The sequence below is a fragment of the Pogona vitticeps genome, chromosome 5 (assembly GCF_051106095.1).
Source record: "Pogona vitticeps strain Pit_001003342236 chromosome 5, PviZW2.1, whole genome shotgun sequence".
NCBI lineage: Eukaryota > Metazoa > Chordata > Lepidosauria > Squamata > Agamidae > Pogona > Pogona vitticeps.
The window spans coordinates 148,802,699-148,828,565 of NC_135787.1; the positions used below are offsets into that span (position 1 = coordinate 148,802,699).

The 25,867-nt window shown below is 38.9% G+C and overlaps 1 protein-coding gene across 10 annotated transcripts in view; it reads left to right on the forward strand.

Moving 5' to 3' along the window:
* NAV3 (neuron navigator 3) overlaps window positions 1–25,867 on the forward strand; it is a 630,491-nt gene that overhangs the window by 416,422 nt on the left and 188,202 nt on the right. For all 10 annotated transcript variants that reach the window (XM_073000344.2, XM_073000345.2, XM_020804110.3 and 7 more), the window contains 2 exons: window positions 6,101–6,173; window positions 12,582–12,765. In XM_073000344.2, coding sequence (XP_072856445.2) covers window positions 6,101–6,173; window positions 12,582–12,765 — 257 coding nt within the window. The remainder of the gene's footprint in view (window positions 1–6,100; window positions 6,174–12,581; window positions 12,766–25,867) is intronic.

Below are 25,867 nucleotides of genomic sequence, written 5' to 3' on the forward strand. Positions count from 1 at the left end.
CTCCCTCAGCTCCCACTAGTGAAAAAGAGCAATGGTAAAGATAACACTCTCTCATAGCAGGGATAATTTTTGGAATTTTCTTGGAGAATCTTCACCTCTTTGCCATTCATGGATTATATACTGTATAACCCATGAATGGCATTATTTCACATAATTTCAGTTGACCAAGTTATTTACAGCTATATGCTCATTTTCACATGCAGTTCATTCACTATCACTAGGCCATCAGATATTAGATTTAAAAATCAGTTAATTTATTTTTATAATCATAAACTGAAAAAAACTCAATCCAGACAAGACGGAAGTGCTGTTAGTGGGTGCTTCGCTGGACAGGCTGGAGGGCCATTTCCCTGCCCTGAATAGGGTTACACTCCCCCTAAGAGACAGGATCCGCAGCTTGGGGGTGCTCCTGGACCCCAGTCTAACTCAGCTATGCCCCTACCTGGACGAGTGGAGTCTCATGACAGTTACACATGCACTGGTAACATCTCGCATAGATTACTGCAATGAACTCTACATAGGGCTACCTTTGAAGACAGTATGGCGACTGCAACTGGTCCAGAATTGAGCTGCTGGCGAGTGGTGGGGCCACTTCTGTTTAAATTATATTGACTACCAGTTGCTGCCTGGCCCCAATTCAAAGTGCTTGGTTTGACATATAAAGCCCTAAAAGGCTTGGGCCCTGGATACCTGAAGGACCGCCTCCTTCCATGTGAATCTACCCTGCAGTTAAGATCTAGCCAGGGGACCCTTTTGAAAGAGCCGTCCCTCAAGGAGGTAAGAGGGATGGCTTTTAGACAAAGGGCTTTTTCGGCAGCTGCCCCCAGACTATGAAACACCATCCCAGTTGAGATTTATCTGGCACCGATGCTGATGACATTTCGGCGCCAGGTCAAAACCTTCCTGTTCCAGAAGGCTTTTAATTGAAATAATATAAACTGTGTGTCCTTATGGCAATTTTTAGAGTATATATTTTAATTGTATTTTAATTGTTTCATCTTTTTAATTGCATTTTAATTGTTGTAAGCTGCCCAGAGACCTTTGGGTAGTGTGGGTGGCATATAAATTAAACAAACAAACAAACAAACAAACAAACAAACAAACAAACAAACAAACAAACAATAAATTGGGAAATGAATTCTTACTGTTATTTTGGGAGGGGAAGAATTTCATTTGTTGTGGTATAGTTAAGTAAATTTTTAGTTGTTATTTTTCAAAGAAACGATGGCAGTACAATGACAGCATGTTCAGTTGTTCCCGAGGCCCCCTAGTCACTCATTTTGTTATTAATTCATTCAAATGTGCTCTTTCCATTGTATTTAGCAAGAAATGTAGAAAATATTCACTAAAATTTTTGTTCTCTTCAGTAAGACTGACGTAACTTGAAGAACCACTAGAGTAAAGCCATTGAATTAGTAGGGATTTTGTGAATCAACTTCTCTGTATGTTCCATTCTTTCACTGGGCCTGCTTTAGTTATGACTTGCTACTGGATTTCAGCCCATAAGTCATCCAGTGTAATTAGTTATTCCTAAATTCTGATAGTCAGTAATGTTAAGGAACAAATTAATTTAAAGAGGTAACTAGCTAACAATTAAATTTAATAAGGATTTTTTAAACTTTTGGGGTAAAGGTAAAGGTTCCCCTTGACATTTAGTCCAATCATGTCCAACTCTAGGGGGCGGTGCTTATCCCCGTTTCCAAGCCATAGAGCCAGCGTTTGTCCATAGACAGTTTCCGTGGTCATGTGGCCAGTGTGACTAGACACGGAACGCTGTTACCTTCCCACTGTGATGGTACCTTTTTATCTACTTGCATTTTTACATGCTTTCGAATTGCTAGGTTGGCAGGAGCTGAGACAAGCGATGGGAGCTCACTCCGTCTCATGGACTCGATCTTATGACTGCTGGTTTTCTGACCTTGCAGCACAGAGGCTTCTGCGGTTAACCCTCAGCGCCACCATATCCCTTAACTTTTACCTTATTTTAATTTAAGGTTTTAAATTTTACAGTTCTACACTTTCTTCACTTAGGGAGACACTGTGTGTGGGTGGGCCAGTAACATTAAATATCTAAAAACATCACCATTTTTTAACATGTTTGTTAAACAGGAGTAAATCTTAAGTAGGTCTTTAAGTAAGGTTAGAACTGAAATTTCAGCATATTAAATTAACTGAAGAAACATTTAGAGCAGTGTATCATAGGAGTCAGCAAAGATACAGAACAGAACTGATGAAGACAGGAAACAGACTTTGATATTGTCCTTTTGTTGCTTTCTCACAAAACAGTACTGTGCTGATTCTGCCTTACTTAAATCTAACATAAAAGGTACTAAAGTTAAGTGGTATTGGTAAGAAAAGGAACTTTTACTTCTACTAGATTAAACCTATAATTTGATAGGTAAATATTGATTTCAAAGACCCATTCCAGTTCTGATTGAAACAGTATGGATCTTGTGAAAGTTGGCTAAAATGTATTGGAACTTGTGCAGCTGCAAAGATTAAATCATTTTCATCTGCTTGTAAGTATGAATAAAAAGTGTTTGAGACTGTTGAGGTCTGGGTTCAAAGAATAATTGTGGTTTCCCAAGGCAACAAGAAGGTAATTAAAACAATGAATGCGTATATATCAAAATCTTCAAAATTGTTGGACTTTGAAGGGACTTTTCAGATCAAATGGGAATGGAAGTGAAAATTCATTCTGAAAATATATTATCCAGCACCTTGTTGAATAGTCTAACAACATTTATGTAATACATTTCAACTATCTAAATATGTATTACTTTATATCCTATGCGAAAGGCTGATAGGATCATGGGAATCCTGGGGGCCTGGCAACTGAAGAGTGGCCCTAACAAAAATTCCATGGGTTCCAGCCCGGTTTGATCACTCAGAGCAGCTTTTATTAAAGGCACAGAATCAGCCCCTACTGCCCCTTCCCTCATGTTCTGGAGGAGGGTGAGTTTCTGGCACTAGCACCCTGGGCACCTTCAGTCCCGCCGGGGCCCCAGTTGACTTCATTGGATTCTCCCAGAGTCCAGATCTGGAGAAGCAGGGGGCGGAATAGGAGTCCCAGTCTGGGGCACAGCCTTTTTAGGGAGGGTTAGTAAAGGTGAGTAATGGGAACCAGGCTTAGCGGTGCTGCGTCTGCAGAGCCCTCTTAGCTGCACCATCTCCAGCACTGAAGCTGAGATGGGGTAGCTTTTGCGGCTCTCGTCAGAATGACAAGGACATCAAGGCAGGCATGATCCTGGGTCATCTGGGGGCTGCGTTGCCAGAGTCTCATGCCCCCGATCCCTTCACAGCCAAACTGTCTAGGTCAGAGGAGGTGGCTCACTTTGTCCTCTATCCCTGTTTGCACCTCTATGGAGACACAGTCCTCGGCTGCCTCTTCTCAAGTCTCCCTTTCATCTGATTTTTTTTGTTTTGTTTAAAAAATATGGTTGACAACAACCTCAAGCCCTGCAACTCTTGCCCTCTTATCCCTGCCAACACAGTCTCCAATTAAGTGGAGTAGGAGTAATTTTGAGTTTCAAAATTTTGAAAGGCAGGATAGGAAAACAATAAATTAAGCAAACAAATTAATAGCTACCATTTTATTTACCCTTCACGGTTATGAAAAATATACTTTGTACAGCATATAAGAATGCATTAGGTATGTGCATATTGATTGCCCCAAATGTGTAATTACTAAGAAATGCCCACAGATATGTGTATATTAGAGGTGATATACTCAAAAGTGTTTGAGCTGGCTTAAAAAAATTGAAAACTGAGGCAGAAATGAGAAGAAATGGATTTATGATTGGAAAAGTGAGAAAATCAGAAAATCAGAAATTGATATACAGTACTTTTTCTTTCCTGATGTTGGTACATTCCTCAGCTGAATGCTGCAGAGGAATATTTGGATAATATGAAAGCCAAGGTAGAACTAATTTCAGCTTTCAACCTAGGTGTCTGGCACATAAGGATCAACTCACCAGAATTCTCAAAATTGGACTGGCAGCAGAGGTGCAGTTTTCCTGTTCCTGTCAGTTATTTCACTGCAGTTGCCTCTGACAGTTCTTCAGCATTCTGTGGCCAATAGACATACTTACTAGTCACTGAACTATTTTCTTGTCCACAGAAATACTAAGAACCTGTCCTTTACCAGGTTCTTAGTATCTGCCAGTTGCTGGCCAATTATGCCTTAATATTTTTTTCCAAGTGCTAGGCAACCACAGAAATTGATGCAAATGGTATTTTTGATTTGATTACTCTTGTTTCACTTTTAAAGTAACTATAAACAACTTATTCCTAAATAAGTAACATTTACAATGTGAGATGTAAGCCACTTATTCCTAAATGAGTACCAGTTCCAATATGAGAAATCTTTGATTTACTTTCTCCTTGCAGAGAGGCATATGTGGGTTCATACCCCTCTTTATGTGCCTTTTTATTTGCAGGATGTGAGAGAGGAAGAGTAGTCCACCCTTTTCTGTAGGAAGGCCAATGGCCAAAGATACTATACAGCCACACTGTCTGTGGGCAACACTGAAGGCGCTGGCTATGATCTGAATACCACTTCGACTCGCAATTTTCTTTTTTACAAACTTGTCCAGTCTCTGAACTCTGTAGAGGATGCTCTTTCTCTCATTTACATTACTACTGGTGGGAACGTAACAGAGTGTCTTCTTCATGACTATTCCCAGCCTCTTGAACTCTATTTTAATTGATATATGTTATTGAGTTCAGAATTGAATTTTAACCTGTATCATACTATATGACTCTTTTGGCACAGTAATTAAAGATTGTTCCCAACAGTCTCAGGTAGCTTGCTCATGGTTGACTCAACCTTCCATCCTTCCAAAATCAGTAAATTGTGTACTCAGCTTGCTGTGGGTGGTTGTCAATGTGTAGCCTACATAATTAAGTTGTAAACCGCCCATAGAGTGCTTTAACTATGGGGTGGTATATTTGCAGTACACTTCATTATAATATTATATAGTCCCTTGAACATTTTTGGGGTAGAAAATATATACAAATTTAAACAATAATCGTGCTTGATTCAGAGTGCTGAAAGCATATGTTTTTATCCATTTTTGGATGGGTGGTGTAGTGGCACCATACTCTCCCTAAATTTTGGTGGATACCATAAGAGTGTGACTGGCATAATTCCTGCACCCAGTGGCAGGAAGGTCCTGTGTGACTGGTACATGTGAGGTCTCAGATTTGTGTTCTTCCCAATATTATGCCCAGAAGTTGGCTGAGACAGCAAATTGGCCAGCAGTCAAGATAAAGGGAGCTTCTGCCTTGCTCTCTGGTATGTACTGTGATGGAGTGGTATTGTTGTATTCTCTATTATTATTATTCACATGGCATAGAATGTTGTGCTTTATAAATAAGGCAGTTTTCCCCAGCTGAATGTCTTCTAGATGCATTAAACTCTATCCCCATTAACCATATTAGCTGGTGATGATAGGCATTGTAGTTACTTCATCTGGACGGCAATGGGATATGGAAGGCCCTCTGTAATAGAGTTGTAAGGTTAAACCTAGCATTGCCGTTTAAAAATAATAATGAAAAGAAACCTCAGACTTTATAAAAAATGGTCATTAATGATGTGTTTAGAACATAAAGGAATTGAAGAGAGATGTCTCATGCAGAGCTTGATAAGTATGTCTACTTGTGCATTCTCATCTCATCCCAGGCAGAGATTTTTTTGACGTATTTGTTTAATGTTTACTCTTGATGTGTTTTCATTGAGGCGGCTGGTCACCCACACCTTTGGACACACACCACAGTATTCATTTCTATATGGAAGTTTCCATTGTTTCTTATTCAAGTATACAGAGTCCAGTTTCATGCTAAGTAGGTGGGTTGCTGATTTGTCAGCATGCCACTCTGGATCAGCCCTTTATGAATTGTGTTTAAGCACCAAAAGTGGACAATGAAAGCTTTTATAGCAGCTGCCCAATTAGCAGTAATCATTCTTGTTAAACTTTACTAAAGAACTAGAGTATGTGATGAATGTAAAGTATTCAAACCCCCACCCCACCCTGGCTGTATTCAAGTAGTTCTTGTAAAATAGCCTTTAACTGCTTTGCTTTTTCATGTTCATTTGCAGATTGAGAATGTTGATGCCTGCCTTAGCTTTCTGGCAGCCCGAGGTGTAAATGTCCAAGGCCTTTCTGCTGAAGGTAAGAAATCATAGTTCCCTCCTGAGAGATACTTATTTGCAGTGTACCATGTTAGAAAATATATATTTTGTTTTAATGTTTGGTGTATGTTATAACTCTACAACAAAGGGCACAGAGGGCAGTTTTAGACAAGGCTTTTATTACATCAGCAGTTAGAAGGCATTTTCCATTCATTCTGCCATTTCTCAATGGATTTGTCAAAGTAAAAAAAAAAAAAAGACAAAAGAGGCCACAGAAAAACAAAGGACAAGACATTTGACATCTTCCTAAAATGTTATGAATGAGAGTAATGCCATAATAAAGCCAATTGGTCTATTCATTTTATTTATTTATTTAAATTAGCACTTGCTCATACTATAGGTAATTCCTATTTTTCCTAAAGGTATATATTTACATTTAGGTATTTTCAACAAACATACCTCTTAAAATTTCAGGAGTATGACTAATAGTGCAGATTACTGAAACCTAGTGCAGGGCATGATCCGCAGCCCATTGAAGTCAACCACATATTTCATTGTAGAAGACCACCTTCAATGGGTACGCACTGTGCTCACTGAAGTTACTTAGAATTGTATATAATATGCCATATTGGCACATACTTGAAAAATCTGTTTTGATTGGAGGGTTTTCTCTGCTGTGTGTACTAGCTGCCATCTGATATCAGCAGAGGGAATTATGTATATTTAAAATGATTTTTTAAATCGGATTAAGATGCATCTTTTCACATGTTTTCTTACTATGTGTGAATAATATATATTACACTGTATTAATTACTTTGCAAATGTATCCAAACAAGAAGTATAGTCAGTGGTGAAGTTGTGAGTACTAAGTCGTGGCTTTGGAACATTTGAGATTTCTTAGTATTTAAACTAAAGTACTTTAGTTTTGCCATTCTAAATCAGAATTTTTTTTTCCAGACATGACTAGTATAGCGCTAACTTCTGAATTATAGTTTTTTTTTTACAGGAAATGTAAATACAGTTGTAAGGAATATCTCATGTTTCCAAGCAATTCTGTCACTAACCAATTTAAAATAATCAGTTTGTTGACATGTCAGCAAGTAAGTCATTTTCTAATACATGAAATATGTTTTCTCAAACATACTCAAAAGGCAACCATCAGAGCCTATTAATTTCAGCAGGAAATATTTTTAAGTGTAACACTTTGGTTCCATTGCCATCAGTCAGTATAGATCCATTGCATAATCCTAATAGGGAATTTACTTATTTTTGTTCGTCTATCTTAAAAACCTTTCAAATTTATTTTTAGCCCCCACTTTCAGATGTAACAAGTATGTATACTTACTGAGGCTGCTGTGGTGTTCAGCTGGCCCAAGATGAAGTGAGAGTGTTTACAAATGATACAGAACTAATTTCTGTTAATTTAATTTACTGTATTTTTCTATGCATACGAAACCCCATGTATAAGACCCCCCCACTTTTCTAACCCAAAATTAAGAAATCTAAAGCAGGAATTAGCAAGTGAAGGGGGAAAGCAGGAATCAAGAGCAAGATATACAGTATTTTTCTGTGTCTAAGACAATACTTTTGTCTCAAATCTTTAGATTAAAAATTGAGCGTTGTCTTATAGACGGAAGTAAGAGGGGAAGGCAGGGATTAAAGCCCTTTTATCCCTGACTTCCCCCTTACTTCCATGTATAAGATGACCCTCAATTTTTTATCTAAAGATTTTAGACAAAAGTATCTTCTTATACATGGAAAAATACAGTATATCTTGCTCTCCTATAGATGCATAATGTAAATTTCAAACTTCTTCCCCAAAATATTATGATTAAAATAATAATTTCTCAAATGTTTGCATTTTAATGTTTGTTCTTTACAGAAGTTAACTTCTAGGTTTCCCATTTGAAACTATGTGAAATTGCTAGCAACCAATTCCACTGCACTGAGCATGTACATATAGGGAGTATGCAGAATATGCAGCATTATCCATGTGATAACTGATTTTCCTTGCTACTGTTGCCATTTGATAAATCATTGCATGTATTCTGAAACAGTAAGACAATAATAGATGTTCTTAGAAGGACTGCCAATCTAGTGGAGTTGCTGAAGAGCATCTGCTGATGAAATTAATGATGCTTACTAAGTCTAGGAACACTTAAACATCCAAGTATTCAACATAATGTGCATAAAGTGACATAATATGGTTGTTGTGGGTTTTTCGGGCTCTTTGGCCATGTCCTGAAGGTTGTTCTTCCTAATGTTTCACCAGTCTCTGTGGCCAGCATCTTCAGAGGACAGCACTCTGTGCTCTGGTGTAGTTGGCTTGGGAGTGGAGTATTTATGGCTGTGAGATGGGCTTTTGTCTTTTTCTGTAAATAGGTGATTAGTGTGTCTTGTTGTGGGTGTATTGTTGTGATAAGGAGGAGAGATTATCTGTGGGTGTCATTAGCTGGTCTTTTGTGTGTAGTGATCCCCGGTCCTTATGGCTGGGTAGAATTCGTTGACCTTCTGCACTCTGTATTTTTGAGAGCTGGGAGCTAAGTTTTGTTGAGTTTCAAACTTTCCTCTTTATTGTTGAAGTTCTGCGTTCTGCTGGTGCTTGTGGATTTCAATGGCTTCCCTGTGCAGTCTGACGTAATGATTGCTGGTATTGTCCAGTATTTCAGTATTTTGAAATAGAATTTCATGTCCAGTTTGTTTTAGGGCATGTTCAGCTACTGCAGATTTTTCTGGTTGTTTTTGTCTGCAGTGTCTCTCATGTTCTTTGATTCTGGTGTGGATGCTTCGTTTTGTGGTTCCAATATATACCTGGCCACAACTGCAAGGTATCTGGTATACTTCTGCAGTGGTGAGGGGGTCCCTTCTGCCCTTTCCTGACCGTAACATTTGTTGTATTTTTGTGGTGGGCTTCAATACTGTTTATAGGTTGTGTTTTTTCAAAAGTTTCCCCATGCGGTCTGTGACCCCTTTGATGTATGGCAGAAATACTTTTTATTTGTGGGTAGCTGTTTTTCTTCTTCAGTTCGGTGTTGTTTTCTTGGTTTGATGGTTCTTGTGATTTCATTTTTAGAGTAGCCATTTGCCTATAGGGCCCAATTCATATGGTTCAGTGCTGAGAATAAAGTCCTTACATGGGAGAATGAGAAATTTCACAATTATTCTCATTGCTGCACCGGAGTTTAAGATATTCTGTGAGACTCTTCTTTGTTATACTGTGTCCACATGTCTGAATGCATGTACATGGTTACTCTTGCTTTTCAAAGTGAAAGGACACTGGTATTATGCAAAGATAGTTTATGCAAAGTATGAAGACCATGTTGAGGGAAAAAAAAGTAGACTTGTTTTCTCTTGCCTGAAAATGAGGAACCTTGCAGGTCTTCAAAATTCCTTGTTGAGGTGTCTCACTATCAGCATAAATGAAAGAGAACAAATATTTTAGTGAATATTTTTTACATTCCTAATATACAGATATCTAGGTAAGTAAAGTAAACAATCTTATTTTGACTATTGGACTTTTAACTGTCCACTATGAGCATCTATTTTCAAAAGTTATCTTGACCTACTAGCCTGCCTCCAGGCAGATGGCATTAAATAAACATGATTACTGTAGTTTCTATGGACGGAAAAGAGCAGATACGGATTAAATGGTTTTCAATGCATTCCTATGGGAAATGCAGATTCAACATAAGAACTTTTCAACTTGAGAACCACCTTCCAATGCGGATTAAGTTCTTAAGTAGAGCCCCCACTGTATCTTTTCAATTGTCCATCTAAAAATATATGTTCATGAAGAAGAATAGAAAACCATAATATTTCAGAAACCATGGAATGGGTGGAATGGGTGGACAAAAGAGGCTAGATTCCCTCCCCCATGACATGGTCATAAAAAACAAGAATAACTCCTGACATAGTCAGACTATTTATTAAAGGACAAAGGAAGGTGAAAATCTAGTATGTAATGACTAGATTTTTAAAATCTTATTTGCTGTGGTTTGGGAGCTGAGCTTAACATATCTCCCCCCCCCCAATTTTCTAACCCAACATTCAGAAATCAGTAGTTGAAACGTTAGAAAGGAACACATTTTAGTAATTAGGCAACATTTACATATCAGTTCTATGATATTATGCACTTAGCTGAGCAAATCACTTAATTCAGCCTTGTTTGCATAACTGATTACATTCAGTTTGAATTTTGCAAAGTAAAAATTCACATATTTTCTTTTTTATTTTCTGACACCTTTATGGGCTCAGTGATCTTTACTGGTCACTGTGACACTGCCTACATGCCCCATCAGCTTACATCATTTACATAATGCTCGTGATTGGAGGAAGCCTATTTGCAGAGACAAGTTATCAGCAGTTTCACTCATGAGTGGAGGCAGACTGGTTGCTGAGTATGTACAGTGGGCCCTTGACTTACAAACTTCCTGGAAGGACTTTGTACCTCAAAAAGTTCGTAAGTCGAAGTACCATTTCCCATTGAAATGCATAGGAACGGAATTAATCCGTTCCAGCATTTCAAAAAATTAGCAAAATAAAAATAAAAAGAGCAAGTCCCACGTTGGGACTGCAAGAGCTCTCTCTCTCTCTCACACACACACACACACACAAACCATGGAAACATAACCCCCCCCAGTCCAAACCCACCTTCCAAAACCCACACAGAAAAGTTTTAGGACTTACCAGTCTGAAGCCTGCCAGTGCTCCGCTGCCTCCGCCGTGGTCGGGGGCAAGTGGCCACGCGCCCAGCCAGCTCTAGCCTCCTGGCGTTGGGTGAGCTTCAGTGGCTCCGAAGCCAAAAAGGCAGGGAGAAAGGGCGGGAAATTCAAATTTCCTGCCCTTCCTCCCTGCCTTTGGAGCTTTCAAAGATCTTCCTATCATGTCGGCGAAAGCCCTTTGAAACCTCTGAAGGCACCGATCGCGGCGGCAGGACCACCATAGGAGACCTCCCTGGGGGTCCCCACCGCCGCGATTAGTGGCTTCGGAGCTCTCAAAGGGCTTTCCCCGACATCGGAGGAAGCACTTTGAAAGCTCCAAAGGCGGGGAGGAAGGGCAGGAAATTCGAATTTCTCACCCTTTCTCCCTGCCTTTTGGGTTTGTAACTTGATCTGCATTCGTAACTAGACCCTACTTGCGATGAGATCGGGTTCGTAACCCGAAATGTTTGCAACTAGGGCCGTTCGTAAGTCGAGGGCCCACTCTACATAATTAGAAGCAAAAGAAAAATTTGGTTAACTGAATCAGAATGCTACTTCTTTTTTTTCACATGAAAATCAATCTGGCCCCTCAGGTGTTGCATTATTATCTGATTTGGAAACCAGTTGCAGAGACATGGGCAGTTTTGCAACCACACGGTTTTCTCCTCAGCTTACTTCTGCCTATAAGACGACCCTCAATTTTTAGTCTAACAATTTTAGGAAAAAGTAGCGCATTATGCATGGGAAAATGTGGTAGCTTTGGAGGGAAGTGATGTCCTTGGGTAGTTTTTAAGGAGAAAGGTGGAGTAACTTTGGAAAGAGTACTCCCAGTATGAGTGATGTCCTTTCCGTACAGATATGTGTAAGTAAGTCTGAGGATTACTAGGATTCAAGAAGTACAGAATGTGAAATAATCAACTAAAACTACTTAAAATAATGTGCACAAATAAGTCTGAGAGTTATAGGAGCAGTTGCACCCTAGGCACACTAGTTCTGTGTGTCGTTGCTCATCCCAGAATCTTGCTGTGGGGACGGGGCGGGTGGGAAACCACATTTATGCAAGGGTTATCATGCAAGCAGTTTTTCCCCTTTGCCAAGGTAAACATTTTTGCAACCAGTGCCTAACTACTTGTGTGGCCAACATCAAAGCAAAAGGAGACTCCTTCTACAATGACAGTTATGAACATGTCCCCCCCCCCCCCCAGGATTCTAGCCATAATATTTTAACACAGTCTGCCTAAATATCTGGAATTCATTACACTTTCAGTAGGCTACTACTCTTTCTTTTCCTCTGTGAGATATCATCCAATATATTTCTGGGGAACTTTCTTGGACCTAAAGACCACTTAGTAAAAAAATAAAATACTCTATTTTTCATTGAAACAAGCTCTAAAGTGGCAAGGAAACAAACTTTATTTATTATTTTATTATTTATTTATTTAAAATTTATTTACTCCGCCTTTCTCCTTAAAAACTACCCAAGACAGCTTACATCATTAAAAGACAACATTTAAAGCTAAAAACAATAAGTATAAAAATATTAAAAAGAAAAAACAAATACCACTCTGAGAAATGGTTAAAAAACCAGCAATACTAAAACACATTAAAAATCCCACTAAGGCAACAGGCATTGAGGAAAAGCTTGCCTTTTGCACACACATTGAATGGAAAATGTGCACACCTGTGAAAACAGAACTGAATGCTAAGTTTTGTTATTTTCATTTCCCTTTTTTCTTTTTCTTTTGCAGAAATAAGGAATGGAAATTTGAAAGCCATTTTAGGGCTGTTTTTCAGTCTGTCTCGTTATAAACAGCAGCAACACCAACAACAACAGTACTATCAGTCTTTGGTTGAGCTACAACAGCACGTCTCTCATTCTTCAGCTCCCACTGAGATTGGCCAGCCCAAAACACAGCAAGATATGCAGTCCAGGTAGGTCAGAATATGTTCTTGGGTGATATCTGGGCTTCAGGTGCAATTGTTAATGCATGTTTTCTTGGAAGTAAGTCACTTACTACAGTGTAAGAGATGCATAGGATTGCAGCCTTATGCTATATTGATTCAATGTAGTTATTTCACATAGCAATTTACCATTAATTTTCAACTTGCCTTTTAGTTGTTTTTACTGAGGAATGCTGATAGACAGTACGGATTTGAGAGTGAGGAGTTTGCTAGGGTAAGATTCCTGTAATATAGCAGAAGGACGAGGAAGTCATTACAAGGGAACCAATCAGAAATTAGTTGAAGTGGGGGAAAAAAGGAAAAAGAATGTCATCCTTTTTTGGAAAAGAGAGAATACGTTAACTTTTATAATGTGTGTTGTGTGAACATCAGAAGAAAGAAGTCTGAGGCTTCATTCTCCCTCTTCCCCCTTTTCACTACATAGAATAAAGTGAATGTGGTAAAGATCTGACATAGAAGAACAAACCATGTCACCACATGGTTTCACTGAACATTTGCTTCTCTGGAAGAGGGAAGAAGGGATAGGTCTGACTCTAAAAACATGAAAGAATATATTTTTCCAATATTACATCTGAAGAAGTACTGAACAGTCTTACAATGGCTTTTATTTTTTAGTCTACTGAACATGTTTGATAGATGATAATGGAGGGAATGCTAGTCTACCAACTGAGGCTGTTAAATGATTCTCCTCTGTAAATGTCAATGCTGGATATTAAAATCAGATATAGACTAAGGATTAGCAGAAATTGAGGCAAGGGTAGAAGTGTGAAGAACAGTGTGCTATAAGGTCAAACTACAGGAGTGTGGAACAGTCCAAAGGAGAGAACTGTCTAGCAAAACCCGAAGCTGACATCTGTCCAAGGACACTGGAAATTGTATGTAAGCAGATGGCAAACAAAGAAATAATCCAGATCAGCAGAGGGAAATGCAGAAATAGGAGATGATACATATGTAGGTAAGGCAAAGCTAGTGACTCTCCATGTAAAAATCATGATGTGAGCTGGAAGAGTTATAGCCAAGACAGAGGAAGGATGATTGCCAGGCTGCCTTGAGGCAAAACTATGGTTGAACTTGGTGAATGAGAATACCAACATTTTCTAATTAATTTATGTTTGTGTTTAGAATTAGATGCCGAAATACAATCCATTATAGAATTATTGGCAATTCTTTTCCCAGTGATGCTCAAAATTGTACACAGAAGTGCTTTGATGCCGGTCACGCAGCAGTGACCAAGATTTTTTTTACTGTAAATGTATTCTTTACTCTGGACTAGACTGAAATCTGATGGAACAAAAGTACACATATTTTTCCAACAGTTCTGATATAACATTATTTATGTGGTGATAAGAATACTGGCCATACTGGCTGGGGGATTTTGAATGCTGCAGCCCAAAAAAATTAACTGTTCCCAGTTCATTTTGGTTACTGGAGCATTAATAGTTGCTGCTGCTGCACTTAGAGGTCCCTGGTGGCCCTTACAAGAGATTATTTCTCCAGGGGATGCAAGCATTTCAGCACTGTCATTCCATCTGGGTAGCCATTGTTTGCTGTGCTCCAGCTAAAAAAAAAGTATGTTTAAAAGACAATAAGAGAACGGGCTTTATGCATAGGAGTTGGTAGGGTTGAACATGTGTGGGTGCAGTAGGTCAAATGGGGGAGGGTTGGAGGCCCCGTAAACTAGGTTGAATCCTATTCTAAAATGAGCTGTCAGAATAAGGCTATACTAAGTTTTTGTCTGTGTGATATGAAGTTGTAAGGCTTGCTCAGAACTAGATGTGAAAGGCAGAAAGGTATAATGGAGTTCAGCAAGCTGCATCAGGACTGAATACAGCATTTCTCTATTGACTAAGTTAATAATTAATGTTCTAAAACTAACTGGAAGTAATTACCTTAGATGAAAATTAGCAATGAAGTGATTGCTTATTGTATCTTAACAGCTTTATCATGTGCATTTACAGAAATACCTTCATAATTATGATCACAACTGTACATTAATTTGATTAATGTTTATGTAATTGTCATTGCAAATTTAATTGTTCTTAATTTAATCTAATTTTTATCTTAAAGTCACAGTTACTATCTGATATGGAGTTGTGGGTTAACTACTTGAATTCTTAGTGTGAAAATATTAAATGGTATGAAGCATTTTCCTACTTGGCAAGCTTGGCAATCAGTGTACAGGAAGTGGTGCAGTTACAGCAGGAGATTAATGAGAATTTATTTTACATGATTCAGATTGGTGCTTGTTCAGGAAAAACAGGAACTGAAAGATGAATGAGTAAGCTCTTGCTAAGATTACTCAAAAGAAGTTTCAAGTGATCAAAAGAACAAGGGAGCTAGTATGCTCGGGGTAAACAGTGTGCCCAGGAGGCCCCCTTACTTATTATTTTTCCATTGTAGACATGTATAAAGGAAAAGGTACATCAGTTAATATGAACATCATCTTAACCTTATACATGGTTTGTCTTTATTTGTGCTTGAATGTACTAACATAATATTCATGCTATACTTTACACTGTTGAAAATAGATTGTATCTGAATTAAATTAAGAGTAATTGCTGAGTCCAGGATACAATTTTTTTCTAAAAGGTCAAATGATCAATAGGGCTCTTTATTTGGCTGTAACTACATTTTTGAATCAAGCAGAGAAATTTAATTTAATGTCTGCAACTAGAAGGGTGCATGAGAAAAATATTGTTCACATTTATCTTGATTTACTGGGATGTGCACAGCAACTATTAAGGCATTTTTTGTCCTCTAATAAAACAGAATGGAAATGAAACCTGGCACTCTGGTTATGCTTCTGTGTGAGGGCACATAAGTTATAGAAGCATTAATCAGTCCAATTACTTTTGCTGATCCCTTGGTCAGTGTAGGTCATTGTAGAGGTTGTCAAGCATATGGCAAGCTCAGCCTTGAGAAAGCACATACATTTCCGAAGAGTTGTGTCTTAGCAGAGTGAAAAGATCACACTTTTTACTGTCTTATAGGCAGTCAGGATGTTCAGACAGGGGAGATTCTTGAATAGCTCACAGCTTCTGTCTTTTTGACTTTCTTTTTCTTGCCAGAGATGAATACAAAGATTTCACATGACATCAGTTCAAATATGTATGAATTAACTCACATTTTGCACAATACAGTCTACTGTACAGATAGTGAATCACAGCGAGTGCAGTCTTGGAGTCACAGTGGAGATTACCACTTCAGCCTTGCTACCCTAATAGGAGTAGTTTGGATTTTGTCAGCTAGGTTACATGTGAAGGATGCAAATAGTTCTTACTCTAGGTAAAAACAAGCTGTTTGAATAATTTCATTGCCCTGGAATATTTCCTGAAGTTCTTAAGAATGCTTCAAATCACTAAGATTCCCAGAAATAATATAAAACAGAGAAAGACAACAAAATTGTACATTGCTTTTATAGCATATAACAGATGTAGTAGATGTACATCTGTTCTTTTTCCTTAAGTAAATAAGGGCTCTAGTATACGAATATTGGTTCAATCATCTATCCAGATGGAACTGCAGCCAAGAGATCAGAAGATGATTGACACTCAGAAAGGCAGCAATGAAAGAGTTAGAAAATATAATCAGATGTAAAAATGTGTCGATGGAGACCAAGACCAAGATCAGCCACACTCTTGTATTATTGATTACTGCATCAGTATGAAAGTAGACAGTAAAGAAAGGGGACGGGGGGGGGGGAGGGAGAGAAAAGATTCCTTTGGAATATGCTGCTGGAGGAGAACTTTACAAATACCACGGACTGCCAGAAAGATGAATAAGCTGGTCAAATCAAACTTGAAATATATCTGAAAGCAAAAATAATGAAACCGAGGCTGTCCTATTTTGGGCACATAATGAGGAGGCAAGATTTTCTAGAGAGGACAATAATCCTGGGAAATGTTGAAGGCAGCAGGAAAAGAAGAAGATCAAATATGAGCTGGATTGTGTCCCTACAGGAACCATCACCTTGTGTTTGTAAGCGCTGAGCAGAGCTGTTGAGAATAGGGCATCTGGGTAAGGCATAATTGATAAGATCACCATACGTTGATGGCATGTAAGGACAACTAGGAGAGCTTTCAGCTTTTATCTTGCTATGTTCCTAATCCAGATATATGCACATTAACAGCTGCAATTTACACATTAACAAGCTTTTTTGTGTAAATGGAAATTGCAAGGCCCAGGCCACAACACAAATCAGGACCATAGCAGTGAGAAAGAGATGTAGGTCCCTAATCCCACACTTGGGTTTTGATTTAGAGCTGATCCCCTACATCTATTTATGAAAAAAGTAAGAGTAACAAATAGATACAACTTTACTGTATTAAATTTAAGGTTTGTTTTGGCAAATAGGTCTTGTCTAGACCACTGGTTCTTAACCTTGGGTTACTCAGGAGTTTTGGACTGCTACTCCCAAAAGCCTTCACCACCAACTGTGCTGGCTGGGGTTTCTGGGAGTTGCAGTTCAAAAACATCCGAGTAACAAAGGTTAAGAACCACTGGTCTAGACTATCTTCTTCTGCCAAGTACCTCTAGCCACATCCTCTGCAGTTTTATTGATACATTTCATCTGTAACCCAAAGCTGACAGTGAACAGTTTGATTCTTTTTAGGAAAGTGAAAATCCACTTGAAAATAGTGAGTGGATTTCTTTGTATCCAGGCTTATAATGTTGGTGGTAAATATAGAGTTCTGAATGAAATAGTTTTACTTGTATTTTAGATTTAATCGTTTCTTAGAACAGGTCATAGGGTGAATATAAGATGTGTTTATAGATATGAATGTAAGGACTTTTTAATGAAGCTTCTTTAAAAGGGAGCTTTTGAGACTATTAATAAGTATCTGTGAGAAAGAAATGAATATAGTTACATTGAATTGACTTTGAATGAACACTTTGAATTCTCTTTTCTTCTAGTATAGTTGCAAATCAGTCATGGGCACCTTGTTTATTTTATAGACAAAAAATGGGTGGTTTCATCATGCTGATATTTTTATTTATACATTGCTTTTTTGCTCATGCCTTCCTAGTTTTATTTTTTTATCATTGCAGCATATCTCTAAGCTTTGCTATGGTAATGATCCTCCAACTACCCAGATACTAAGGGAAAACACATGGAGATAAAAGTTGTCTCCTATTCATGGATTAGTTAGTAACTGATTTTTAGGGAGCTGTCAGCAAAATTTCAAAATGCAAACAAACCAGCATTATCACATACAGACGTAATCGTCACAGACAAACAGCCAGATGGATTTGATTAATTCATTAACGATGAAATGTGCTACTTCATAAAACTAATACCTTAGAGCCGACACACCCCCCCAATAGTCTTCAAAACTATGGCTAATGTTTTATTTTGCATTTTGTCAGATACAAGGGTGGGAATAGTGAACTTCACTGAAGTAGCAGTGAACTGTATCATATTAAGTACTGAAGGCAATCAATATCTAAAGCAGTAATGGAAAAAATATATAAACAGAACTTCAAAGAGGCTTGATATGTACTGTGTTTGGCAGAGGTAAACCACAATTCTGCTATATAATTTGCTGTTGGAGGAGGGGGCTTGGACAGCGCCATGAGTTGAGTTCACTGTTTCAGCAAGCTGTGTGAATCTGTAGGCGACAGTAGCAGTCTTTGTAGAAAGAAGCTGTACTTCCCACAAAATAAAGAAGTCACCATTCCCCCATTCTAAAAGTCCTTCAACTCTTCAGCTTTTAGAACTACCCTGGAAAAATCCAAATATACACTGTTTAGCTTTATCCATGTTTTTCATGCGTACATACACTTTGAACCACAGTCAAATAATGAATCAAATAAAGGCCTCAAGAGTCCTGTTCCTTTATTCTGTTTTTTCTGTATTTTGTATTACTAATTTGAACTTAAAGAATGCAGCTGCATTTCACGAATTTATATTTGCTGAATATTGGAAGATTCTTTTGATTCTTGCATTGTTTTATGCTGCTTGTAACTTATTTACCAGTCTCTGTGTTACTCTAGTTAGAAGAGATGTATGTAAAATTCTGAGTTTCACTCTTTATAGTTTCTTTAATACTTTTTTATGCAACAGAAGTTAAAAGGAAGCCAAAAAAAAATCAGATTTGTCAGAAGTATGAGGGCTGTACTCCCAGGGGGTGGAACTACAAGTTATAGTTTAAAAAAAAATTCAGTATGTTTTAAAGCAGTACTTATGTTTTATCAAAGTTATTGCAGTGGATGAAATCCTGTTGTACAGCTCTGTGTGTGGAAATATGATATTGTGATAAGTGACAAATTATAAAGTCTTCCTTTGTTACAGTACATGTGGCTTAGATGTATTGTCTATGAGTTGCGACATCCCAAATTTGCCTTTAATCAGCAATAATTTGCCTTTAATCAGTGATGATTTGTCACTGGTGGTGATATCATCCCCTTACGCACATGGAACTGGGAAACAAGATTTCAAACAATGGGTTTCTGTTAACTAAAAAAAATCTGTAATACTTCTGGATAGGAAGGATTAGCTGGCTGCATGCTGTTGCCCAGTGGATGCCCAAGTGCCCTTTCAATGTTTTCCTCTCCTCAGGGAGGCTTCTTCTATGTCTCCCATAGAAGATGATCACCCCACGTCACTTTTGCCACTCATAGTCATGATCTAATTTGCATGAGCCAATGAGAAGATTGGAGGGGTGGAGTCAACTGCTATATGAAAGTTTGGCAGGAGGAGGGAGAGTCAGATAGAAAGACAGGCGGAGAAAGATCCAGATAGAGAGAGAGGTAGAGAGATAAGAGACTGGTTAGAGAGAAAGAACAGATACTAATAGAGATAAAGCTGGTTAAGATAAATAGATAGAGAAGGCAGTAATTATATGGCAAGAGAAAAGTATGTATTGAGAGACCTGTTAATGATTTGCTTGTGTACAATCTTCATCTGAAGAACTTCTGTGATTATTAAATTGGCGTCACTTCAATAAATAACTTCTGTTTGTACTCACAAGGCAAGTGTTTTGACAAACATCATTTATATTGTGGATTGAGGTAATCCACTGGTGGCAGTGAGAGGAAAACACGACTGGAAACTTTGTGAGGGCACAACATGTAGGTGCAACACGTAGGAGCATCCTTCTATGTGTAGTGTCTTGGCACCATTACATTTTAACATTTACACAAATGATCACCTGATGTTTCCATACACTAGGAGTTTTAGCTATGTTGATGATCTTGTTTTGACAGTCCAAGGGGAAACCTTTGAGACCATTGAGCAACCAGCTGAAACCAAACCTTTTAAAAACATGGACCTGTACCTTCTACTTAAAGAACTGAGAAGCGAAGAAGAAGCTCCAAGTTAGCGAGGAAGGCAAGATTTTGGAACATTGCCCTACCCAGAGTATTTGGCCGCCACTCTGTATCAAACCATGACCTACAAAAAACATTGTCTAAACACCAAACAAAAAATTGCCACCAGAAACTGGCTGGGTAAGACACACCTACAAACAATAAAACAGAGTTCTTTCCCTGTGCCACATCACTGCTATTGCTATATGGAATAGATCAGCACATGCCAAACAAATATATGTAGCTATTAATGAATCATACAGGATTATTACTAGCTGCCTGGAGCCTTCCCCCACTGGAAAAGTCTATTATTTGGCTTTCATTGCCCCTCCAGAAAGAGGTGCTAGCAAATAATGAGTGAAATAAGATAATACAGCATCAGATCTGTCCACTTTATGGATACCAACCCCCAGATGATGACTAAATTCAAGGGAAGGTTTTCTGCACACATCTCAAGTAAAAAGAAGCTGGGTTAAACCTAAGGAGAACAAAAACAACAGACCTTGACAAATGGATGAATGCTGAAGAGTCTCCCACCAGGTAAGACACTAGCTGGATCATCTGGAAATCACTCAATACACTGCAAAGCAAAGTAGGAATATCAAAGATCAATCAAGGAAAATGAAGCTATTTGGATACAGAACAATTGTTTGTGTGTGTTTGGGAAGAAATTCAATCAGGGCAGCATTTATGTGAATGCAATTGATACCCCACCACTAACTAAGCTGTGTGAGTGTGTGGCTACAGAGCACTGCATCATTGTCATGCACCTGCAGCCAGTGTTGCCGCCCATTTGGTTCTGGTCGCAGCCGGACCCCATGCGCATGGGGAGGGGTCCCTGCCCAGCACTGGCAAAAAATTAGAGGGAATGTTTAATAGACCACATGCGTTAAAGAAGTTATAATAAATGGCCGTGATAACACTGCTGAAGTATCCCACTTTGGATCAAAACCAGTTTAATCATTTTAACATTTAAATTTGGTTGAACTTTATATTTCATACATGTCCATAATTTACATTGTGCAGTGTTCTAATACAAATTCTAAAATAACTAAAAATTGGGTGTAGTTTTTTTAACTGCAAAAAACCTTGCACCAGAAGTGTTGTGTTGAAATAAATGAAGTTTTTTTTTAATTGGATGTTTGGGGGACAGGGCAGCCATGTGCAGCCCATTGTTGACATGTTCCCACCCCTCATATATCACTATATTCCCCAAACTGTCAAATTCTACAGACAGTTTTATCCTGCTATAATAGAGATAGGACCTTAATAGTAGGCCACATACAGTACTTGATTTAGAAAGGGTCTCTGGTAAGGTCAGGGTCCCTATACCTCTAATAGTTGTGTGGAGGAGGAAATTTCAGCAGGTGTGGCATGCATTAAAAGTTGTACTTGGTGGTGTTTTCTTGTCTAATCAACTAAGAAAAGTACAGGAAACCTGTCTTTTTATCTGGTCCTCCTATCCTTGCTTCAAATGGCTGGTATCTCCAGATAGGATTGAGAAAGACTCTTTTTTCATATCTAGAGAACTGCTGTTGGTCTTTTCAGACAAACCTAAGAGCTTCTGAAAGTATGTTCTAACTTCTTCAGCTTCTTTTGCTTCTAAGGCTGCAGTGCTATGCATTTTAACCTGGGAATAAGTTCTACAGAGGTCAGCAGGGCTCACTTTTAAACAGATGTGTTAAGGATTGTGCTGTATACCCTGCCCATACATAGAGATTATCATACTAAATTGAAGTGGGTATGTGAAAAAAGAGAAGGCTCCTGTGCCTTTCGCAGCTGAGTGAAAGAGCTTAAGCAGCTGTAGCTTACAGGGCAAGCTGCATCTGTCACAATTTCCTTATCCACATACAGTGGTGCCTCCACTTACCTCCATAAGCCATTCCAGAAGATGGATGTAACTCGAAATGGCCATAAGTCGAAGCACCATTTCCCGTAGGAATGCATTGAAATGCAATTAATCCATTCCAGCTGAAGAAAAAGATCACAAAAAAATCACTGCAGGACTCGTTGGAAATGCGATTAATCCCTTCTAGCCGAAGGGGGGGGGAAGCAATCAAGGGTGCAAGACCCATTGGAAATGCACAGAAAACAAATGGAGCAGATCGGAAATGCACAGAGAACAAAGGGGGCAGGTCAGAAATGCAAAGAAAACAAAAGAAAAAACGAGGGAAGCATGCAGGACCCATAGGAAATGGGGAACCTCCTAAAAGCAACCAAATCCCTGAAGACCCATCAGAAATGGGGGAAAAGCCAACAAACCCCCCCAAGCCCCATCGGAATTGGGGAACTCCCCAACACACAAACCCCCAAGACCTATCGGAAATGGAAAAAACACTCCAAAAAGCAACAAAAAACCCCCAAGACCCATAGGTAATGGGGGGAATCCCAAAAACAAACCCCCCAAACCCATCACAGCACAGAAACATAACCCCCCCTGCTCAAAACCATACTGCATAAACACCCAGAACAGTTTTTTAAAAGCAGAAAACAGCACTTACCTTACAAGGCAGACCGAAGCCTCCCTGCAAACACACGCACATGCTCACTCAGAAGCAGAAGCGAGGCAGTCCCAAGCCTCTGACGATGACACACACGCTCTAACTGCGGGGATGAAAGAGCTACAAAGAAGCAGCCTTGTCACCACCTACAGTTAGCAATTTGAATATCCCGCCCTTTTCCCTGCCTTTTTCTGTTCGTATGTGGAAATTCCAGTCACAAGTAGAAACAAAATTTTGCTGCCAGAGCTGGTCGTAACTCTAAATGGTCATAAGTAGGGATGAAGTCGAGGCACCACTGTAGCTGTTAAAGGTCCAGGAGCCCTGTTTTGTTTTTCATGTGGTCACCCTACACTGCACTTGCTTTTGCAGACTTCTATCTACTCTTTTGCTCTGTCCTGTTGCTCATTTAGCTATGAAATTTGGTGGCACAAAAACAAATTGTTACCTATGTTTGTAAAACTAACATGCACTCCAAACACACTGTAATAGCGACAGATTTAAGCCATAGATGTGTGCACTCAGCTGTCTAGAACAGGTCCCATTTTTGTTGTCAACCTAACAGACACTTAATATAGATTTATGACCAATCTTTTTCTGAACTTCTCTAAAATAAAATATGTGTGATTTCCCCAAAGAGTTTGAATACCATTTGATGCTTGATAAAAGGATGCATTTAGTAATGAAACTGCCATTTCTGGTAAAGAAAATAAATGGAGAAGAGCCTAACATCAGAACTGATAGCTGGGAGTGCATAATGAACCATGAAAATAGAATTTAGAACCTAATACTGGGAGTTCAAAGCCACACATTACCTTTTCGTCTTGACCGCAAGGAATTTAAATGGCCAAGTCATGAACTGTTCACTTAGATGTAAAAAGCATGCCATGAGAAGGAAAAGGCCATGCCCAGTTTAAGTCAGCAAAATACTTAACCACGTAAATACAGCACAGTGCTCTTTTTGCCCAGGACTGTTTTCTCTAACTTAGACTGAATGTCAAGTTGCCACTGCATGCATGAAATAAATTTTCCTGATATATTTATGAATACAACCCTCCCTTAGCTTCCCCATATTTCAAGAGGTTGCACTGCATTGCTGTGGTATGATAATGTAATCAAAGGGAACTGGATTGAGAGATTGCTATTTATACCTGTCACATGAAATATCCGAACTGTACTACTTCAGTGCTGTCTCAGGGTCATTGGGGGAGATAAACTTTCCCCTGTGAAGTTTGGAGGCAAGAAATTCAGCTTTAGAGGAGACATCCAGCATTGGAGAAAGAGGGACAGTGGGCTGGTAGTTAGAGAGTGAAATTTAAAAGCAGATATATTGGAAATGTGGTTTGAAGTCAAGGGAAGGTGACACCAGCCTGAGTGTGCAGTGTGGGAAAAATAGAAAAAGACACGTTACTGCATTATTTCTCCTTTCTGCCCTGTTGAAACTATTGAGAAATGTGACAAGAGTTCCAGGCAAGAGAACACTGACTTTACAATCATTGTCGTTGTTTAGTCGTGTCCGACTCTTCGTGACCCCATGGACCAGAGCACGCCAGGCCCTCCTATCCTCCACTGCCTCCCGGAGTTGTGTCAAATTCATGTTGGTTGCTTCGATGACACTGTCCAGCCATCTCATCCTTGGTTGTCCCCTTCTCCTCTTGCCTTCACACTTTCCCAACATCAAGGTCTTTTCCAAGGAGTCTTCTCTTCTCATGAGATGGCCAAAGTAAGGGAGCCTCAGCTTCAGGATCTGTCCTTCCAGTGAGCACTTAGGTTTGATTTCCTTTAGAATTGATAGGTTAGTTCTCCTTGCAGTCCAGGGGACTCTCAAGAGCCTCCTCCAGCACCACAATTCAAAGGCATCAGTTCTTCGGTGGTCAGCTTTCTTTATGGTCCAGCTCTCACTTCCATACATCACTACAGGAAAAACCATAGCTTTGACTATTTGGACTATTGTTGGCAAGGTGATGTCTCTGCTTTTTAAGATACAATAGGATCACCTTATTTGGTGTTGGGGTTTTTTTTACATGGCCTATGTGAAACTTAAACTATACTATAAATGTTATAGTTCATCTAAAGCAGAGCAGATTGTGTGGAAGTGATAGTCTTTAATTTGGAAGACTTGAGCGTTTAATGGTATATCCATAAATCAGAAACAACTTGATGGTGCAGAACAGCAACTATAAAGCACTTCAAATGTACCAGTATAGTAATTCTGTATTGGACTTGGATTTGGAAGACCCAGGTTCAAGTCCTTATTTCCCTCTGTCCCTGAACCATGAAGCCCACTGGATGATGTTGCACCAGTCATATTCTCTCAGCTTGGCCTACCCTCACAGGGCTATTGTGATTATAAAGACAAGGAGAGCCATGTATACCACCTTGAGCTTGTTGGTAGGAAGACAGAATGCGTAAATAACTAGTAAATAAATAATATATCGCCTTACTGTATGTTTTTGCACAAGATAACCTGCATTCTTTAGCCTTGAGAGCAATGTACAGCTTCTACTAGTCCCCTCCTATATATTTTGACAATCAAAATGTTAAAAGGGCTGGAACAGCTCCCCAATGAGGAAGGATTAATTTTTTTAAAAGGATGCTTTAGGTAAGAAGGGAGGAAAGCAAAGGGGACATGTCAAAGATATATAACATTATGCATGATACTGAGAGAAAAGCGGGGCCCCTTCTTGTAATTTATCAGGCAAAAACAAAGACAAAAGACAAAAATGTTGTAGCACCTTAAATACTAACTGCTATATTTTAATGTGAGTGTTCATGGACAAGTCCACTTCTTCAGGCTTCTTCTAAAACTACCATCTTGTAATATACATTATCCAGTGAAGCTGAAGGGTTGGAGAATCAAGTTGGAAAAAGAGGAACTACAGTACTTATTTACATAGTTCATAGTTCACACGATGGAATTCATTACTGCATGAATACTGATGACCAGCCACACAATTGGCTTTAAAAGAGAGATTAGACAAATTAATAGAAGAGAAACGTATCAAAGTCTACTCGCCACTATAGCTGTAGGTTCCTGCAGTATCAGGCAGTGTGCCTCAACTGTGTAACATGAACTCAGATTCTGCTTGTGGGCTTCCTGTAGTTATTTACTATTGAAATAGGTAGGAATGTGGTCTGACCAACAGGGTTCTTCTTATATTTTTAAGTGTGAACACATTTTGTCATGTACTCCATGTGAAAGTATATGCTCTCAATTTAACTTATGTTTTCCCTTCTATTTCTTTAATATCTTCCTTCATATTTCA